This window comes from Physcomitrium patens, chromosome 3 (genome assembly GCF_059467195.1).
Source record: "Physcomitrium patens ecotype Gransden chromosome 3, ASM5946719v1, whole genome shotgun sequence".
Lineage (NCBI taxonomy): Eukaryota > Viridiplantae > Streptophyta > Bryopsida > Funariales > Funariaceae > Physcomitrium > Physcomitrium patens.
Window position 1 is genome coordinate 16,023,414 of NC_143412.1, and position 20,033 is coordinate 16,043,446.

Here is a 20,033-nt window from a genome sequence, read left to right on the forward strand (position 1 = left end):
AAGCATTGGTCGTCGGGAAACATGTAAGGTGCTCCACAGAGCAGAGCAGAGAGCAAGAGCAGTAAGTGGGGCGCGGAGGCGAAAACAGCCGCTGGTAAGAGTGCTTTAGAATTGGTGGCGGTGAATATTATTGAGATGAAAACCTTGGTGGTAGCTCAATTCTAAATATATGTAGGATTCTAAAAATATACGTGGTGACTTGAAAGACGGGTCGTCCCTCGGATGGACTGTTGTCGCTCTCCGCCCATTCTGGAGTGCAGCAGCCCAACCATTAGGCTGAACTCAAGACGCATTTGCGACTTCAATTGATTTATCAGGGTCAAGAGTGATGATTCCTTGATGCAAAGGAAAGTGGCTCCCCAATTTCTGCCATTCCTAAGGGCCAGCTGTTAGTGCACATATCTCTTTATAAAAGAGAGGCGCTTGCCCGCAATTCAGAACTTCAAACCACAATCTCTCTTTCTCGTCTCTCGTCTCTCTCTCTCTCCCTCTCCTCCTCCTCTCCTATGCTCTGCTGCTCTTATCTGAGATCACTGATTTCGGAGTCCTTTGCTCTTCTCTTGCTCTGGACCTACAGCTTCCAGTTTTCAATTCTTGCGTTGCGACCAGTTTCCTGAGGCGAACCTGCAATCAGAAGAGAAGCAAGCTGCGAAAGTCCTCGACCTGTACCTGAATCTGCGTTTGGCTGCAACTTCAGGTGTCCACGGTGTAGTTGAACGAGAGGAGATTACCAAGACAGTAGCTATCTGAAAATGGTGAGCGCCGTCGAAGAAGCAGCAACTCGCTGCGTGACATTGCCGCCATCGCCAGTTCTGAAAGCGTCGTTGAAGAGATCTCTGCCCCCTCCCATGTCTCTTGTGATGACTGATGGGCTACCAGACGAGATTTCACTGGACAACTTGAAGGCCGTTCTTCCCACCAGTAAAAATGGAGAAAGCGGCGCCACGAATGGCAATGTCAAGTATGGTGATTCGCATGGCGCTGTCAAGTCCAACAAGAATTTCGTGCTGGGAAGGGACATGCACGGTAGTTCTTTTAAAATTACCGAGCCAGACCATGACGACGAAGTGACTGGCGAGAAAGATGCGTACATGGCTAGCGTTCTTGCTCGTTACCGAAAGTCTTTGACGGAGAAGTCGAAGTATCACTTGGGTGGGCAAACTTGCACTGACTTTGCTCTTCCTCTTACAGATATTTCCGCCGTTTCATAACCGTACCTATGAAGATGCTCTTCGGTGATTACCTAGTGATATGATCCTGATGATCTTCCCAGCCAACCTCTGCCGTTTCAGAACGTCATAGAGCACTAAACTGATCTAACCACTGTGTACAGTTGTCATTGAACTCATTTTAGGTGCAGCTCAGCTCGCATGCTCAATCTTTTACAAGCTTGCGAAGCCCTATGAACCTTTATAACGCAATTCTTGTAGCACTGCTGAATTCTCCTCCAGCAGGATATTCTTAGTGTTCAGCCTTTCCTTGCACCCGCGACTTCATCACCCATTTTTCAATCTCTGTCCTGCAGTCATCGAGTCCAATCTGATCGAGGACGTATTTCTAATTCCATGGCCGGATCAATGTGACGTTGATATCATGCTATTTTCAATTGCCTGCAGCAAGTGCTAACTTGTTGGTGTTATCTGGGAAGTGGTTAATGAAATTTAATGATGGAGATGTTTGTTTAATGCAAACATCGAATATAACTACAATTACTTCTCTGCTGACGATAATTTGTTTGTCATTAGAAAACAATGAAGATTTGTCGTGCGAGTACTCCAGAGCTATTTGAGCTTAGTGTCTTTTAACAGTACTGTAGACGGTGTTCAAGGTTTCATCTTGAATTTGTCTGTTAGTCTTGTGCAGTCCAGATGCACGGCACTCTTCTTGCTCATATGGTTAGGTATCGTTCGTTTCGTACATTTAGCTCCGTTGCAGCTCCTTCGACCGTACGCTGTTCACCGTATCATGGAAGTTGGAGCAAGAAGCTTGGACTAGCGACCCCAACCTGATTACCAAGTTAATACTGGTCTTCACCACCTGACCGAAATTTCCGATTGCTGCAGGTTACCCCTACAATCTGGACTTCGATTATGGTGCTTTGTCACAGCTGCAGCATTTCTCCATCAACAATTTGGGTGATCCTTTCATCGAAAGCAATTACGGCGTACACTCGAGACAATTTGAGGTAGGTGTGCTGGACTGGTTTGCCAGGTTGTGGGAGCTGGAGAAGGACGAGTACTGGGGCTATATCACCAACTGTGGTACTGAAGGAAATCTCCACGGCATTCTCGTCGGGTTAGCGTCTTTTACCACAACACAAAATCCATTACAAATTCGGCGCTAACGTGTATACTTTTATATTTGGATCCTGTATGCACCTGAGATCTTTCTTCCCAAACACTCGACCTTGCTGCTGGCCTTCCCTTTGACCGATGTGCAGAGTCAAAATATCTTTACGAAGCAAGTTTATTGTTTAAGCACTAAATCTGGCATGATTGCAAAATCACAGGAGAGAAGTACTTCCCGATGGCATCTTATATGCTTCCAGAGATTCACATTACTCCGTCTTTAAGGCTGCTCGAATGTATCGCATGGAGGCAGTGAAAGTGGATACACTATTATCGGGTGAGATTGATTGTGTTGACCTGGAGCGGAAGTTGACCGAGGGAAAAGACAAACCTGCAATTTTGAATGTCAATATTGGTAAGTTGAGTTCATCACCAATTTTGCTGTATTAAACGATGTGAAGTATGTTGCTCCAATAATGTGCACACAACTTTGACCATCGTGGAGGTGAAGATACAAAGGTTCCAGAAAGAATTATACTTGGGAATGGCTTCAGATCTGATAGTCAAATTATGTGAACGTATAAATCAGCCATTCACCCGACTTCGTGTCCCTCAGGAACAACGGTCAAAGGAGCTGTGGACGATCTAGATCTTATACTAAAGGTTCTGGAACGGGTGGGCTACACGGAGGATCGCTTCTACATCCATGTTGACGGCGCACTTTTTGGGCTCATGATGCCATTTGTGAAGAAGGTAAGTACTCTTAATATTTCTGAAGATGTGCTATTAGCATGAGTGAATTAGAAAACAGTATATCGTTACGAACTTACCACTTTGACCTGTCCTGGTTATCTATGGTGAAGTCTATCAGTGTGCTGACCATCACACATGGCAACATCTTTACAGCAAAAGTCTTACTTTTTGTCGTTCACTGAGACCATTTAGAGTGAGACACGAGATTTTTAAGGAGAGTTTTGCAGAGCACGCTCAATGTCAAGTGAACCATGGACCCTTTGCGAAGGAGTGTCATCCGGCTAAGCATTGCTGAGTCACTGGCACGTGGTGTTGAACAATTTATTATGGACACTATGAAAGTATCGATTTTCGCTAGGCTGAGACTGAGTGGATGAGAATCCGCGGTGCGGGTGTCTGAGGCATTTGACTACCAGTCGCCAAAGTGACAGGAGCCAGGCACAGCTAAATGAGCCTGGTGCAGATCACTAGCCAACCCTTGTCACAATAAATGACTAGCATAGAATACTTGGTCTAGGTTCAATTGTACAAATTCTGACCTATCATTATATTCATTCTATCTTATTAAAGGGCACTTGGGATTTGCGATACATTCGAAAGAAGTCCTTATCTGGAGAAGTGCATGAGGTGAGTGCTTTCACACAGTTGAGGAGAATGCCCATTCGCAAGCCGCTATGGGACATCATTTTGATCTAGAACTAATCCTTTGATGTCTAACACGCAGATACACACTGTAAGTGACTCCATGCACTGGAATTTCAGTGCCTCTTTCACCAACGTAATTAAAATATCGTACAATTTGGTTGGATTATAAACGGTCACTTCTTGACGTATTTCAACTGTTGTATTGCAGGCTCCTAAAGTGACCTTTAAGAAACCAATTGGTAGTGTCAGTGTGTCTGGTCATAAATTTATCGGTTGCCCAATGCCTTGTGGTGTCCAATTCACTAGAATGAAGCATATTAATTCCTTGTCCCGTAACGTGGAGTACTTAGCTTCTCGTGATGCAACTATTATGGGAAGTCGAAACGGCCATGCTCCAATTTTCCTGTGGTACACTCTCAATCGCAAGGGTTACCGTGGTTTTCAGAAAGATGTTCAGCGATGCCTCCGTAATGCACATTACTTAAAAGAACGCTTGCGGGAAGCAAAAATAGGAGTTATGCTCAATGAACTCAGCAGCACAGTCGTTTTCGAGAGGCCTCTCGATGAGGCTTTTATCCTTAAATGGCAACTTGCGTGTCAGGTAAGTGTCTCTAAATTCCTTATATTAATTTGTGCATTGATTTGAAGTTCAGTAGTTCTCCGAAGTATATCATCGAAGAATATGAAATTGGCAAAATGATTCTGGTTTTTGCAAGCCATGAAAAAGCTATCTCATTCAAGGAATGTTGACCTAACACTAGAAGAGGATCTAATGTCATTAAATATGATCACAGGGCAAGATTGCACATGCAGTTGTTATGCCGAGTGTGACAGTGGAGAAACTTGACAACTTTGTGGAGGAGCTGATTGAAGTTCGTAAGCGTTCTTTTCCAGAGGGGAATGTGAAAATCCCTTGTATTGTGGAGGAAGTTGGTGTCCAGAACTGTGCTTGCTCTCTTCATCGTGGTGCAGGTACTATTCCTCTACCTAAAGGGGAGAAGAGGGTTTCTGCCTGTGTTCAGAATGGAAACAGTATAAATAGAGCTTCTCATTGAAGCTTCTATTCACATGCTTGCGCTTGACAATTAAAAGACCAAATCAGTGTAAAAACTGGTACCACCGCAGTACGATTGCCAAAGCAGCGCAGCTACTTGACCTACTTTGAGGTCACGGTTATTCTTTTTCTAACCTACGTCAAGCCCCACACGAGCCGAGGATAAGAAGACGATGAAGGCAGACATAGGAAATCATTGGAATAGTGCAAGCGATTGTACGTCTGCCCTACTTATAACAGAAAAATTAGTAAGTGACATCGATCTTATCGAAGCCGTCCAGGTGAAACTCCTGCATGACGACTGCAAGGGTTTAATCTTCACGCGCATGTTGAAACATGCGTGGACGCATGTGAAGATCAAACTAATTCACTTACTGGCAATCAACTGTTTATATTGAACGCCACTTGTTTCCAGGATGCTCCCACTGATGTTCACACGGCATTGCTACAGATCATTTCCTCTAACGGGATTGTGCGAATGACTTTTCAAACGGTATCTCGCATAACTGAACTGCAATTTGTTTGTGTACAGGCAAAGTACCTAGCATACCTAGTACTCACAGGGTTTCAGAGTGGTTTCTGCCTTCTTTATTATATTCTACACTAATATGATTGTAGAGCGGTCTCTTCCGAGACAAATACAGATAAATAAACTGTGGCACTTTCATCATTGATTCTGAGATTCTTGTTTGTGCCCTTTTTCGTGTAAATCGTTCTTTAATTTGGAGCATGGTTCATCTGCTAACTGAATTATGCGTCGACATCCATTTGCTTCTTGAGGGCTTCTTTAACGCGATAATCGTTCAAAGCGTGTAATGTATGAGATACCTGATATCAACTTGACTAAGCAAAACACTTTTTACATAGCGCCCGCAGCAGACCTTTCTTTGACAGGAAGGCTTGAGTATGACTAGCACATCCAATAGGAAAGTGTGAAAAGGATCGAGTGCCTCTGAAGCCAGAAGAATCTTCACATGAAGCAGATCCAGTGTATTACAGTGCATGATGCAGAAATAACTGCCGTAATAAGTTTATCATGTAGTACTCAAATAAGTTTATCATGAGCTGCAGAAGCTCTGAGTCTACAGGACTTCACACTGATGTCGTGTGCTATCTGATTTCAACTTTGGCTTGCTAAGTCCATGTCGTTAAAGGTCAGTCTCATGGTTCCTGACTTTTAAGTGGCACAGTGTATTACAGTGTATGATGCAGAAATAACTGCCGTAATCGAGGGTCTTGTAACAATAAGGAATACAGCCTATATGCTGGTTGTAATCAGTGAACTTGGTTATCAACAAAAAATGAATCCTCTGGGATAGCAAGACCCTATCTACAACCTCGATTAGTGATCCGTTCTGTGAGTAACTGCGCGCCTCAGAACCTGTTCCAAGGAATGACGCAGCTTCCCCATCCTCATTAAAATCTCTCATCTTTGTCCTTCATCACTTCATCCTGCTGATGGTAAATGATACATGCTATTATCAGCATACGTCTCAGATGTAACTCTCCCAGCGGATCACGATCTGATCACTCCATTTGCAACACCATTTCGTGGCACCTTGGTGGTCTTTTTTCTCAAATGCTCTTGAGTTTGTTGTTGCAAATGTGCTATCTCCTGTATATTTTCACGTGCTTTTGAACACATTCGGTCCAATGCAAGGATTGGAAATGGCTCCTCAATGAGGACCCCAACCTGTAGTGAAAACACACCAAAGTAACATTTTAACTTAGATCCAGAAACTATCCTCTATTTCCCACACACAACCCCCCTTCCCCTTCTCTGCACGGGCAGAATACTTTCAGAACCATGTAAGGTGTTTGAAGGTTATTGATAGGTGAGTAATTAACACAAACTCTACACTACACCAAATTTACGATAAACTTTCTAGCATTCCTTAGCCGCAAGATGTGTCTCACCTCCTCGATGCAGAACAGAGAGGCTGCACTAATGAAAGTGGCGGGAACAACCACCCATTGACAATCATCCCAAAGCACAATAGGCAAAGCAAGGTGCCACAGCACCAAAATTCGTGATGTCAATCGCGTATAGGCAAGTGGGATGGGCGTGCGAATTATGCGCTCGCATATACTTATGCTCTCATTAAATTGTGAAATATTTGCATCCTGCGACAGAAAAAAATATTGTGTGTCAAGCTGAAGCTATTTTGAGCATAAAACCACATCCACTAGAGAATGCATTGGATCGAAAACAATACGAAAACCAAGAAGGATTAGAGAAATATCAGTTCTCAAGCTCACCAGAAGGCTTCTCTCTCCATCTTCGAGCTGGATACATTTCAAAGAATGAGTTATGAGCTGAATGAGACAATTTGGCCGATGCTCTGCACTAAGAACCAGCGCTAGGTCATCCTTTTCCAAAATCTCACTCAGCTCTTCTTCAATATCTGAATTGTACAGTAGGTGACACTGCATGGACGTAGGGAACTGAGTCAATTAATGAACCAAATTCGCTGCATATAAATTAGTTTTAAGAAAACCACCAGTATGCAAACCAGGTTGGACAAACTTAAATTGAATGATTCCAGTGAAGGAGATTTACAACGGCAGATGATTTATTGCGCAATCAGAGCTTTTGAAGTATCATGTATGAAAGTAGACGATTTAGAAACGAAAACCAGGCTAATGGTTGCTCCAGAACACAGTAAGCTTTGAGAATTCTACTCAATGAAATGGCAGGGATGTTCTTCGTAAATTGAGATAATACCTTGAGAGCCACGGAAAAAGCCAGAATGTAGTCCAGTAACAGCTTCTTACGTCGGTTATCATCAGGACGTTGAGCCCATGTCATCGATTGGCGGACCATGTCTTTTGAACTGCTAATAACTTTTGTCCAGGTCTTACGAGCCTCATCATAGCGGGAATAGGATGCTTCAGTTCGAAACACGAGAAGCAACGCCAAGGCTGGAGCAGTCAGCTGGTAAGAAAGAGGTGAAGCATGAAGTAGTGGAATGAATGATGGCAAACACCCTGATAAAACGATACTATTGTATATTGAGATTGCCACTGAGATGGCTGTCATGGTGCCGACAGGAGGTATCAAAGACACGATCACTCGAGACGACAAGGTTGACGTAAAATGTCGGTAATGCCTTGTTGAGCTTCGATGTTGCAACCAATCGTCATGACTGTAAAAGGTTCTCCGCTTGTGCATGCCTCTCTCACTCACTTCATCCGCCCACGCCCCAATCCACGTTAAGTCAAAGGGGCGACGAGGGTCAAAATTGGTCACCGCTGATAACTTCCCGTTCACATTCTTATTCTTCTCTAGCGCTGAAAAATAATTTGATCCACCCTTCTCGTACATAGGGTCAACCTCTCCGGACTCATTTGACATTATCTCTGCGAGGTCGTTCGACTCGGGTTTTGAAATTTCATCTTGCACACAGAGTATTCTCGACCTGCCACTCCTATACCTTGGATACACAAAACCAGGCAGCAATGGAGGGCCATAACGAGAAGACAATGAAGAAGGAGATAATGAACGGGTGGAATCAGTCGAACGCTGCCACACGAAAGATACGCGAGACAGGCATCCCACGCGCCTCAAATCCGTTTCCAACCTTCCACTCCATCGCAGCGGAGTGCTTCCCACAGCCGCACTCTCGAGCTGCGCCAGGCTCTGCATCACTCCTGCAAATCTACCTCTTCACAACAGCCACCTCCTCACCACCATCCACTCTAATTTCTCTCTCGCTCTCTCGCTCTTTATCAAAACCAAAGTCCACACACCACTGCCCACTCCACAAACGCTTCCTCACTCACCACGAGACAGAAGAAAACGAAAACTATTCTCAACCATGTCAATCTCATCTCCGCATTACACACTTAAGCCTCACCTCCCCGGACCAAAACCTCAAAACTCTAAAAACCCTGGCAACCTCTCCTCGTCAGCATCCCTCCATGTCCGCCACTTCCCAGAGCAAATTGCATGTCCTTCCCCGATCGCCAGCAGTGACTCTCCCACACAATTGGCCGCACTCCCGCTGACTACAAAATCCGGCCGTCCCTGAGCGCTATCGATCAAATGCCTTTCTGCAGCAATAGAATCGATCAAATCGATGCAGGCCCGAGGCAAAGCGGAAGGTCGGCCGCGTGCATGAATCCAAGCTCCAGAAGCATGAACGATGGCCTTGGACAAAACTCCCATCGTCAGACACTTTCGCTTTCTGTCTCGTTCCCGATGGGTGGTCATTAATAGCTTCGTCAGATGGACGAAGCTTTTTAGAGGCGTCGTCAACGATTCTTCTCATTCCGGTTCACGACACCCTCTGTCGTTGGGGATGATGAACAACGGAGAACAGGGGAATTAGGTTTACCAGCATTGCATGCTGCGAGAAGAACGGTGTGGGGAAAGCTCAACTGCCCAGTTTGTTACAACCTAACCCATAGTTGCATTATCCCGATCCCTGTTTTTTTTTTTCTTTTTTTTTAATATGAATTTCTTAGTGGATGCAAGTGAAGGTTTTGGTTCGTGATTTGTGTGTGAATGGCTAAGCTAATGTGGATCGTGGCTTTGCTTTGCCTGCTGGAAGTGGAGGGTGTGAGAGGCGCATACAACTGCAGCAGATCGCACATTCTAGATACAACTGCCGATGATTTTTACAAGAATTTGAAGGAAGGATGTAACAATTTGAGGGTATATCTGTACAAGCAGACAGATCGGAAAATGAACGTCACCGCCACAAGCGACGAAACGGAACTGAATGTTTACGTGTGGGGGGGATGTGATCCGGATGGGGACTTTTACATGTGCAGGGTAAGAATCAACCCGATTAAGTCAGATTGTGAAATTTGGAAGCCTCTTTGAGCAATTTGCTTTTCGTTGGAAAAAATTATGACTGACCATGTACAGGTTGTTTGTATGTCGTGATTGATCGATTCAAGTGCAGGATTGCATCGACTCTCAGTGCGAGAATCTGTTTGATCTCTGCGGCAAAAGCAGCTGGGGCGAGCTGAATTTTGTTATAGATGAAAAGGTCGTGTGCTTCGTGCATTACAATGGGATTGATTACAAACAGCCCGATGATGCCCCTGCTACTCTCATCCAACCGTACCGGCAATCCTTGCTTTTCTTCCTGCTGAGGCACCTATATTTGGTCTTGCTAATTACTTAACTGAGCATTAGATGATAATCAAGGAAAATACGTGGACAGATTGAGTAATACCTTTTAGACATCACGAGATGTGTTGCAATTCTTTACAACTTGATGACAGATTCATAGGCATAGTTTAGCATTAGCTTCAGGTTTGAAACTTACTCCTCTTCGATTCGCACAGATGAGCAAATTTTGTTATCGAGATGACAAAATTGTTCTTCGGCAGATGAGCTCCGTTCGTGTCCCCAGAAGAAAACTAACCTCCTCCACGGGGAGTATTGACCATTCCCTACTGCTGTCAATGTAGCATTATGTCATGTAGAGAATTGCATCACCCACTGAACCATTACTTTCGTAGGTGAAGAACCACCTTCTCATCAAATTTAGAATTAGCCGAGTGATTTGTGTCATCAGAGAAACGTCAGGAGCAATATCACTCAGCTCGACTTCAACCGACAGGTTTTCTTCTGTATCAGATCACATGAAACTTTCGCTATTTAGCTTGCATTGCGAGGTACGTCGTGACTGTCTGTCAACCTTGATAGTTCCCTTCCCCCTCAGAACTTCAACAGCTGTTGTATATTTCATTGGAACTTTTAGGCTTTATTGATTTCATGCAGACCTCGTGATCTATATAGGCTTTCTGGACAACAGCTTCCCATGTGCATAGCTAGTCTACAATTATGACGAGTAGCAGCTTGCACTTGAGCTACTCTGTGGTTGTTACAGTCATGTAAATATTACAAGGTCCAACACAAGTGAGGATCTTTGACCTAAGGTCCAATTCAGGGTTTTTAGTGGGTACCCATGAGGCAGTATACCTGTGAGGCGAAGACTTAATGAAGAAAGAATTATGAACTGAAACTCCAGAGAACCAGCTCTCATGTAAGTGAATCTTAATGTTCACCCAGCAACTCCTTCCAGTTGATGACATGTAGTGAATTAATGACAGTAGTAAAAAGGAATTGTTGTCTGTGTTTAAACATTATGAGATACTGATGCAATTTGATCGGGTGTGAGTTCTACAGATAATAACAGCCAGAGCTTCCCACTTCATCGTAGTTAACATAGATTTTGTCATTTTGTCCTCTCCAGCCAACCTTTGTTCCAGCTGCTTCCTTCAATTTTATGTAATAATTTAATCAATTAATAAATTGTATCTTGTATTTGACCAATTTTTTTAATATTGTTAGTAATAGTATTTTAAGAACTTGCATGCATATAACAATTTTAATATCATTGTTTCAATTTAGCCACGTCAATCTTAGAGTTTCTTTTTATTATTAGAAGATTAAAATATGATACATTTATATATATATATATATATATATATATATGTGTGTGTGTGTGTGTATTTATTTATAGCTCTTAGAATATGCTAGTTGTTTTAATATAATTTATTTTGAAAAAAAACTTTTCTGCCAAGAACCTTTATTCAAAGTATATCTAATACAATAATTTGTTAAAAAATCTCAATTTAAAAATGAAAACTTGCATTATTTTTAGTTAGAGCATTTAAGCAGATTTGGCATTTGAAAAGATACATCTGTGAAAAATGCTTTAAAGAGAATTTGAAGAGAATTATTTTATAAGACCAACATGATTGTGTCACATAATTTATCAGTTTAAATAAATAATTTACTAGATTTTTAAATATAAATATTTTGAATCAATAGAAAAACTATCTTTTATGAAATTTGAGTTTATATACATGCATATGTATATTAATTACATTAAATTTTTATTAAATTTTAAAATTATTTTTTATCATTTAAACTATACAATAAATACTTCATTATAATTCAAACATTAATCATGTATTTTTTAATTCTTAAAAAGATTTTTAAAAAACCATTAAAAAATATTTTAAAAATATTTAAATAAAAGTTTTTTTAATAGTTATTATTTGAAAAGTTATTGTTGTAACTACACATTATGGTTTTTTATAAATTTTAGAGTAACTTATATGACTTTCCAAGTTATAAAACTAAAAAATTAATCTAAATAAATAATAATAACTAATAATCTAATATAAAACTAAAATTTTTTGGGTGATTTATTGAATCAAAGTTTTTTAGAATTTATAAAAGTACAATATATTCTAAAAAATCATTTTTGCTTGTTAATGTTTTTTTTTTAATTATGGTAATCTATGAATTTTTATTAATACTTTTAAATAATTTTTGTTTATAGTTATAAACTCATATGCATTCATTTTTTTTTTTTTTTAAATATTTATCCTATTAAAATAACAGTGTTGTTTATTGTGTTTTTAGTCAAATTATGTGTAAGTCTCTTAAATATTTTAGTTGCTTTGTTATTGTACACATGCCCTTCTTCTAAGATATGATTGCACATATTACCTCCCATTATTTTTATGTCATATTGTTTACAATTAATAATGATGTTGAGAGACATAGAGTTGATTTTCTATTACAGATCCACATACTACTAATAGTGCTAAAGGAGACATGATTTGTGGTCCTTATTTCTCTTTCCACTTTGTGGCTTGTTGTTTTTGATATTTTCTTCCTTTACAACTCACAACCAAGGTAAAATCGCCTTGTGTGCAATCTTTAGTAACATCACTATTTTCTCCTACTTTTACTCATCAATATTGTTGTCAAAGTTTCAAATTAAGCCCCTTTGTTTTGCTATATGTATTGTGTAGTTATTTCCTCTATGTTCTTTAGCATTAGATAAATATGGGCATTATTTAATCCTATATTCTACAATAAAGAAAAAATAACATTGGATTGGCATATGATTGTAGTTAATTTGTATTAATTTTCTTTTTTAAGCTACTAGATTGGTCACACAAATGTCTAGTTCCTATCTTGTTCATGATTGAATCATTCTACAATACTTCAACTCTAACAAATTCTCATTATCTGAATCCTTTTCAAGAACATTGTCTATTAAGGTTGCAACTTGAAAATCAATAGACTTGAATTTATCCAGTTGAATAGAGGGACTTAATATTAAAAAGTATAAATGACATGTTTAATCCAATAAGGTGAGAGGATTAGAGTATTGCAGAATATTCCTTTTGGAGTTGTTCTTAAATAAAAGAATCAATTGTTAACAATTTGGATTATTTCAAGTAATTTGTTCAATGTATCTTCAACTAATTTTTACTCTAACTCAAGAGCCTTAAAAGTTGGTAATCGTCTAAAAATATACAATATAATTATCTATTTTTGCAATAAGATTTTTGCAATAAAATTATCTCACAAGAATTTGTACCTACTAGGAAACTAGAGTTACTACAATTATAACCATTTGGCAAAATCTTTCTAAACTCTAAACCCTATGGTTGCTCCTAAGAGTGCACGGGGCCTTCTTGTAAAGGAGTATTTCCACATATTATATTGCCATAAGATGCCATTTTCATTATAAAAATAAAAAATTCAATAAAATTAATAAAAACACAATTTTCACTAAGTGTACTCCCCATATCTAACAACAACAGCCACTACAATTACTTAAACCTGAGACATAATGAAAATGTATCAATGCGAATGAGCTACAAAAATTGGCGATCGTGGCCGTAGCCACAACCGAGTTCAGCCCTAATTTTCATGTCCGCCCTTATTCCCCAATAAATATGGTTCCCTTCATCCCAGATCTTGGCACAATCAGTTTGATGGTCTTTTAAGAAGCAACGCTAAAATGCATTTCAAAAATTCAATCTGGAATGTTGTTTCTCGAGTGTCGGGAGCAACTTTCGCTGAGGCCAAGTGCCGAACCCTAAAATAGTGCGTTGGGATTTCTTCGTTCCTAGACCACTAATGTAGGAACGGCAGGACGCGATTGTGAAGGAACTGAGATGGAAACCAAGAGTAAAACGGAGCTGAAAATGAAGAGTCCCAGGGTACAGACAATTTGGAGGGGATTGCAACCCTATCTCGGAGCTCTGTTGTTGTGCTTCAACCTTTGCTGTAGTAATTGCTTGTTTCGATCCATCACGCCTTTCATCGCCAACCAGTCTAGCAGCAACCTACGCTCCCGCAACGTTGCCATGCAGGCTTTCCTTGCCGCGTTTCAGTACGTAGCTATTCACTGCATTTTTGCAGGTTTCATGTGGTAGTCCTATTGGAGGTTTCGGGTTTTGGATCACATGATGTGTGGTACCCGGGCGTGAAGAGGAGTTCATACTAGTAGAATCGGGTATCTGCGACTGTTTTTTTCAAAAAATGAATCAGGTGATCAGTAGCTGCGTGGCGTCTGGTGTGCTTGCGAATTTGTTGTCTGAATTTGTTCACGATGACGTGTTCTCAGATGAGTCCACGAGGAAAGAAACAGGTTATCGGGAATATCTCGCGAGTATCCAGGCCTCGAAGGTTTGCCTCTTTAGTGTTCCACGTATTCTTCTGTAATCCAGCCGTGGTTCTGCTGTTATAGGACGCTGAATGTTGTTGTTCCATCGTGGAGATGCTACATTGCATTAAATCTTTACAGTAGATTAGTTCTAGTGAATAGCCAGGTGGATACTATAAGATGCGCTCACTGCACCTCTGATAAGACATTCAAAAGGTTTCTCTTTGTTGAAATGCCTGTGGACGCATGAACTTTGATGCTATCTGAAGTGGTTTAGATATTTGATGTCAAGTACGTAGGACATGTGAATGTTGTGCTGTATCATATTTCGTTGCCATTTGGAAGTTTCCGTGCTGAAGCTTTGTTTTCTACTTCCCCTGTCTATTCTTCAGGCCGTGGCAGATGTTATTTGAGCAACACTGGGGCTGATGTCTATGCTTAAGACGTTACTCGATGCTAGTGAGGGTATTGCACTTGAGTGGCAAAGTCTTTTCCACCATCGTCATTTTCATGTCAACATTCTCTTAGTGTTGAAATTTGTGACACCGTTTCTAACAACTCTATGACGGTGTTGTTGCGCGTAACGAGGTTTATGCTGAGGATCTTTGTTCTTTTGGCAGATATTAAATTCTTAAACTATGGAATTGCAATCTTAAGAGAGGTTGGTATTTTCCATGTTGCTGCTGCAAGGCTAGCTATTGTGGTGCTCGGCGAGTAATGACTGCATCAGAATCGTGACGAGTCATGTTGCGCGTTGACTTTGAATTCATTATGCAATGAGTGTGGTCGTGCAATGTTGGATGTGCAACATCGACTTTTGCTTGATACCGGGAATCTATGATGGAGCTCAGTCGTACGTAAGATGAAGAGGTTGATGATGGAACTGCGTCGGTGATCGTTCTGGAAGATTTCATCTTAATTTGAACAGTGCACAACTTGACTGGCAGACGTCCTGCCTTTATAGAACGGAGATGCACTTGCGACCACTTCTACTGTCTTATGAGAAACACGCCAGATTATTTTACTGCCTCGCAGCAGTTACTCACTTTCTTTGGCACATCACTTTCAGAAGAATCGTATCGATGAGGTGCGTATCAAGAATTTGTTTCTAAGTTCGTGTTAAATAGATGCATGCTTAATTCTAGTTCAGGGTTTGATTTAAATTGAGGCAAATACCTTGCATTTGCTATCATTTTCTTCTAGATCTTGACCTCTGAATGAAACTTGGTTGTTGCAGCTGGCGAGATGTTCTGTGTTGCCAAGCAAGTTCTTGGTTTGCAGTTACACCTCATTGTCATATGCCGAGGTTGACACACTCAAACTCCTCGTTCAGGTCTCTTACTCTCCTTCGCTACTACTGTTACTGCTACTACTATTTATACTGGACAATCAACAATCGAAAATATCGGGTTTTCAAAACTTTTATACTGGATATTATTTGGGGGGTGTGTATATGCATTGGCTTCATTTATACTATTCTGTATTATGCTGACGTACATGTTCGAGAATGGATGTCCAACACTTTTGTACACGTGCAAATCACAAGAAGCACTCCTGCTAGAAGAGGTTTATGGTTTACATTGGATTACTCTTATGCTTACAAATTTGCCATGCCTTATCATTCTGCATTTGAATATGTTCTGTACCTGAGTGCAGCATATTTAAAGACTTTGAAGAATGCGTTGTTCTGAAGGAGATTGCTTTGACATTGATGTCATAGATTGTGAGTACTTTCTCGATTTATATCCTTCTATCAGTGTGATTGGACGGACGAGACAACTTAATGGTTGTCAGGCCTCAGTGGTGTATATGTTGATGTCTTTTCTATCTTACGTTTTGGGAAATTTAAGCCACCTTTATTCAGGATTTTATGTATGCTCCTTTGATTAGTGCTTGTTAGCTAGTAACTTGAGCTCCAAATATATACGGTGGATGACGATCTGTGCTATGAAATATTTAGGCTTCTGCAGATTATTAGGAACTTGTCTGCTTTAAAATCATTACCGTGTAATAAATGTCTTATTTGTGCGTATTGTGATTCATAGAGCTCCTGTACTGCCAATGGAGGAAGAGTATTTTGAGTACATAATTGTTCAAACAATAAAGTTCAAGCCTTATTTGGTGATTACTAGGGACGGATACCTGGCCCCAAATTTCCTACCAAGGCGGATATTAGAGCAATTCGCAAGCTAAGATGGTCAGATAACAACCTTATTGCTCATGCTGGTTGGGCTACTGTTGTAAATCGGTCACAAGAACTCCAGGAGAATGATGTCGGTACTCGTTGTGACTTGTTTGAAGTCAAAAATATTGGGGGTGAGCACCTCCAATTCATTGGCGCGTGTAAGAACCTAAGGATTGCACGGTATTGTTAAGAGGTCTTAGTAAGGATCTTCGAATTGAAGTGAAGCACAACTTCGCGGTGAAATGACGGTTCAGTGCTACGGCTGTCATTGGTTGCTGCTGATGTTCCTGGTAAACAGTATATATAGATGGTTTGTCGTTAAAGTTAGTTTGAAAGTCTACTACCGTGTTTGCGAGGATGTACTATGCTGATCTGGTCATGGATTATTATGACAGGATTCCATGGAGGTCGCAATATTATCAAAGATGAATAATTGGTTCCAGGTAGAGGAGCCTCAGAAATGGCTGTCGCAGCTACATTGGAGAAAAAGAGCATGTCGATTAAAGCTGCGAACAGGTTGGTCACTGTATACAGAGCATGTGTAACGGAGACCTTGTTTTAAAATTGGCGAAAGAGATTACAATCAATGGATGTTTTCCTGAGTTAAATAATCTTGCCAATCCTAGTTATTTACTCTTGAAGGACCAATCGACCATTTACGGGGCTGCCTAAAAATTTAAAGACCTATTTTTGCTTTTCGGTGGGTGTGTGTGTGCGTGTAGTATGTGAATGTTTGCTTATTTACTTATTTGTTTACATTTTGTTTTTCTTTGTTTTGTTTTGTTTTTTTTTTTTTTTCATGTTTTTTGGTTCGTGGTTTGCAAACAGAGAATTGAGATCAAGGCCATCAAGTTTTTGTAATGTTGAGATAACTGTATGTGGGACTCAATAGACCTTGGGATAGTGAAAATATCTTTGGCGTGTTTTTGACCTAGCTATTATTAAAAAAAAGCAGATACCTAGGTTAGTACTTCAGTCTGCAGTTACTTGATGAACGACTTGGTATATGTCCTATTATATTCACCTTCACTTGAATGCTCTAAGTTCCTAAATCATTTTGCTTGTCATGATCAAGCAGGTGTGGGAGTCATTTAGTTACATTTTAGACTTTAGTTACAGACTGTAAAAGCTCTAACAAAGCTGCTTGCATTCTTTTAGGAATTGATGACATCGTAAATGGTATTAAGAAGAAGACAGACTCCGGAGCTTCTTCCAAGAAGTCCGTAACATCCTCTGGGGAAGGTTGTAATATTGAGAAATTGAATCCGAAAGTTTTTCACGTAAGGTAGATTAAATGCTACATAATTCTTGTGGATCATGAAGACCAAGATGTTTGTTACTAAGCCCTACCCAGCTTGTCTTGTAAGGGATAGCTACCTTGCACGAGGAATATGGGTGACTTGAGTGTGCTGCCTCCGCATCCTTCTCTTTGCCTAGGGTGGTCTAAAAGGTGGAGCTAGAAGAAAGGTGGCTGAGAATGTTGACAGTAATGAATTCGGATTCTGCCGTCGACAGCCTGAGAGTTGACTTGTGTTCTTTGCCATAGATGGTTTTAGCTCAAGTTTTGGGAGTTCGAAATCCAAGGTTTTTCAATCAAATTCAATGGGACGTAAGAATTTTTTGGCGGTTGTCTCGGGATCAAATCATAGAGTATGTCCCGATAGTTACTAAGCACAAGTGGGCTTTGTGTTCATAGGCAGTTGCACGTGATTTGGCGATTGACCTTTCGGATGGGTTTTTGGATGAGGATGAGACGAACAGTATTCGAAGACCTATGCTCTTGAGTGGCATAGATATTGTCTTTGCTGGCACTTATCTTTAATGTGTCAATTTCAGTTCTTGGAGGCCTGCATGTGGTCTGCTCCGATCAGAATGTGCATGGATCTTGTCTACGTTGTTGATAAAATCTATTTTGCAGGATTTTTAATTGTGCTTTCATCAGGGTGAGCAATCCCATTTCTAGAGTCAACCATTTTGGTGTAGTGCTCCTTCGCCGAAAGAAGTCAGAATTCCTTGTTTCAGGATTGACTGCTTCCAGTTACAATCATACCGCATACGCAGACTTACTGTGTGCATGTACTGGTGGAAAGGCAGGGCTTATTAATAGGAGTGGAACTCGAGCAGCACTGTGGTTCTGGAAGTTGTCTCTTCAGCCCTGGATGTGTCACATAAGCATACATGGGGTTTTGTGAGGCAGGTCTTTATTTCCTCTAAGGGACACTTAATCTAAAGCTGGCTACAAGTGTGTAAAGCTTGGCTTTGTCTACACCTGTCACTGCCATTATCTTTCTAGACCCACTCATACCTATGCCGTCCGGCACCTTGTCTGCTGTAGGTCTTGCCATTGTTTCCGGATGACTGACATAGTCACGCGTGTGTTTTGATCCTTTGAATTTTGTCCTCATAGGGTGCAAGTGGCGCTGGATTGAGTTTGTCCTTTACAGATTCCTCTGTGTTGTACTTGGTTACTTGCGATGATTCGTATAGTTACATCACATGGTATAGTTATGCGTCACACGACTTTACTCCTTCAATGCCTTTTATCCTCGATATTCGAATCATGTAGATGATGACTGAAAAGAAAAAACTAACATGCATGTGCGTTGCTGTGCAACACTTGCTGTTAGATGTTTTGTTAATGCCTTTCCTGTTTATCTGATGCCAAAACAATGTTATTACTTCTAGACCAGATGCTCTGTTCTTCCTTGTCTCTATGCCCTTGGTCGCTCCTCTAAAAGAGTTGCTCTAGCGTGGATCAATTATATTAATTCGTATCTGGGCATGTACCCACTTGCTCGACTCTAGTAAGCCTGCTTTCTTTGATACTCGTGCAATCAAATTTTCTCTCTGTAGCAATGTATTGCAAGACGGTTGTGTTTGCCCTGTGCAGTGTATCCTGATCAAGTTTGCTTTATCTAACACAAATAAGAAAAACATTACTGGAAGTACATAATGGTGCATGTGTTCGACCAGTCATCGTATCACGCTCTCCTAGGTTCCAAATAGAAGGGAGTTGTGTTCTGTTGACTATACACTAGGAGTATCTTTACTATTCTAAAAGGGCACTGCCCAGCTAACATTATCCATCTGCGCCCTTAGTCAGCTACAGGGAAGGCTCTGTTTGTTTTTAACGGCGGATTGTAGATAAGAACAACTGGACCCTGGGTGTTCATTTGCTCATCGGTGCACTCTTGTATGTTTTCCTATTGGAAACGAAGCCTAGTAATATTCATTTTTTTGTGGGTCCAGCATACTAGTCTAGCTTTTGGTACATTGGATACCTTGTGCATCATGTTCGAATTGGAATTGGCAGTTGTGACTCGTCTATATCCACTAAACCTTCACAACTGGGCTCATCAAAGGTTCTCCATCGGCCACATACCGTTGTCATATTGTGTCTTAAGTTAAATTGCAATTTTTGTCCTGGCACAAGTTTGTTTGTGGGGGACTCCCAAAATATCAGAAAAAAATCATAGAAAATCTATTGTGCACTTTTTCCTTTTCATTGCAAGACAACATATAATTAATGTTGGAATACCTTAAACCATGTTAGGTTCTTGAACCAACTTGTAGACTTTGTTAAAAACTATGCTTGTGTAAACCCAAAACCGTTTTGAAGAATGTAGAAAGATTCCAAGTGGATTCCAAGTCCACCAATGATTGGGAAACTT

At 40.6% G+C, this 20,033-nt stretch overlaps 4 protein-coding genes across 15 annotated transcripts; 3 read left to right on the forward strand and 1 right to left on the reverse strand.

The window, feature by feature from the left end:
* The first annotated feature begins 448 nt into the window (after positions 1–448).
* LOC112280260 (serine decarboxylase) lies at positions 449–5,412 on the forward strand. Its single transcript, XM_024515559.3, has 7 exons — positions 449–1,152; positions 2,064–2,295; positions 2,510–2,703; positions 2,905–3,041; positions 3,612–3,668; positions 3,895–4,287; positions 4,481–5,412. Exons 1-7 carry the CDS (start codon positions 753–755, stop codon positions 4,739–4,741), a joined length of 1,674 nt encoding a protein of 557 aa, XP_024371327.1. The 5' UTR covers positions 449–752; the 3' UTR covers positions 4,742–5,412.
* Positions 5,413–5,709: 297 nt separating this feature from the next.
* Positions 5,710–8,469, reverse strand: LOC112280261 (voltage-dependent chloride channel 1, chloroplastic). Its single transcript, XM_024515560.3, has 4 exons — positions 7,466–8,469; positions 7,000–7,167; positions 6,658–6,864; positions 5,710–6,433 (listed from the first exon to the last, which is right to left on the reverse strand). Exons 1-4 carry the CDS (start codon positions 8,384–8,386, stop codon positions 6,257–6,259), a joined length of 1,473 nt encoding a protein of 490 aa, XP_024371328.1. The 5' UTR covers positions 8,387–8,469; the 3' UTR covers positions 5,710–6,256.
* Positions 8,470–9,008: 539 nt separating this feature from the next.
* LOC112280263 (uncharacterized) lies at positions 9,009–11,039 on the forward strand. 2 transcript variants are annotated; one of them, XM_024515562.3, is made up of 4 exons: positions 9,009–9,127; positions 9,294–9,517; positions 9,651–10,742; positions 10,886–11,039. In XM_024515562.3, coding segments are annotated over exons 1-3 (450 nt in total). In that variant the 5' UTR covers positions 9,009–9,126; the 3' UTR covers positions 9,876–10,742; positions 10,886–11,039. The 2 variants fall into 2 exon arrangements, with proteins under 2 accessions (XP_024371330.1, XP_024371329.1); XM_024515561.3 differs by lacking the exon at positions 9,009–9,127 and having other exon boundaries at positions 9,134–9,517.
* Positions 11,040–13,756: 2,717 nt separating this feature from the next.
* LOC112280128 (uncharacterized) lies at positions 13,757–18,664 on the forward strand. 11 transcript variants are annotated; one of them, XR_016502175.1, is made up of 11 exons: positions 13,765–13,904; positions 14,139–14,200; positions 14,570–14,642; positions 14,798–15,264; positions 15,415–15,510; positions 15,834–15,900; positions 16,223–16,374; positions 16,758–16,878; positions 17,521–17,647; positions 18,059–18,305; positions 18,457–18,664. XR_016502175.1 is itself a non-coding variant. In XM_090248962.1 (10 exons), exons 7-10 carry the CDS (start codon positions 16,446–16,448, stop codon positions 18,144–18,146), a joined length of 384 nt encoding a protein of 127 aa, XP_090105088.1. In that variant the 5' UTR covers positions 13,765–13,904; positions 14,139–14,200; positions 14,570–14,642; positions 14,798–15,264; positions 15,415–15,510; positions 15,834–15,900; positions 16,223–16,445; the 3' UTR covers positions 18,147–18,664. The 11 variants fall into 11 exon arrangements, 8 of the variants coding, with proteins under 8 accessions (XP_090105090.1, XP_090105088.1, XP_090105092.1 ...); XM_090248962.1 differs by having other exon boundaries at positions 16,223–16,493; positions 18,059–18,664; XM_090248966.1 differs by having other exon boundaries at positions 18,059–18,664.
* The last annotated feature ends 1,369 nt before the right edge of the window (positions 18,665–20,033 follow it).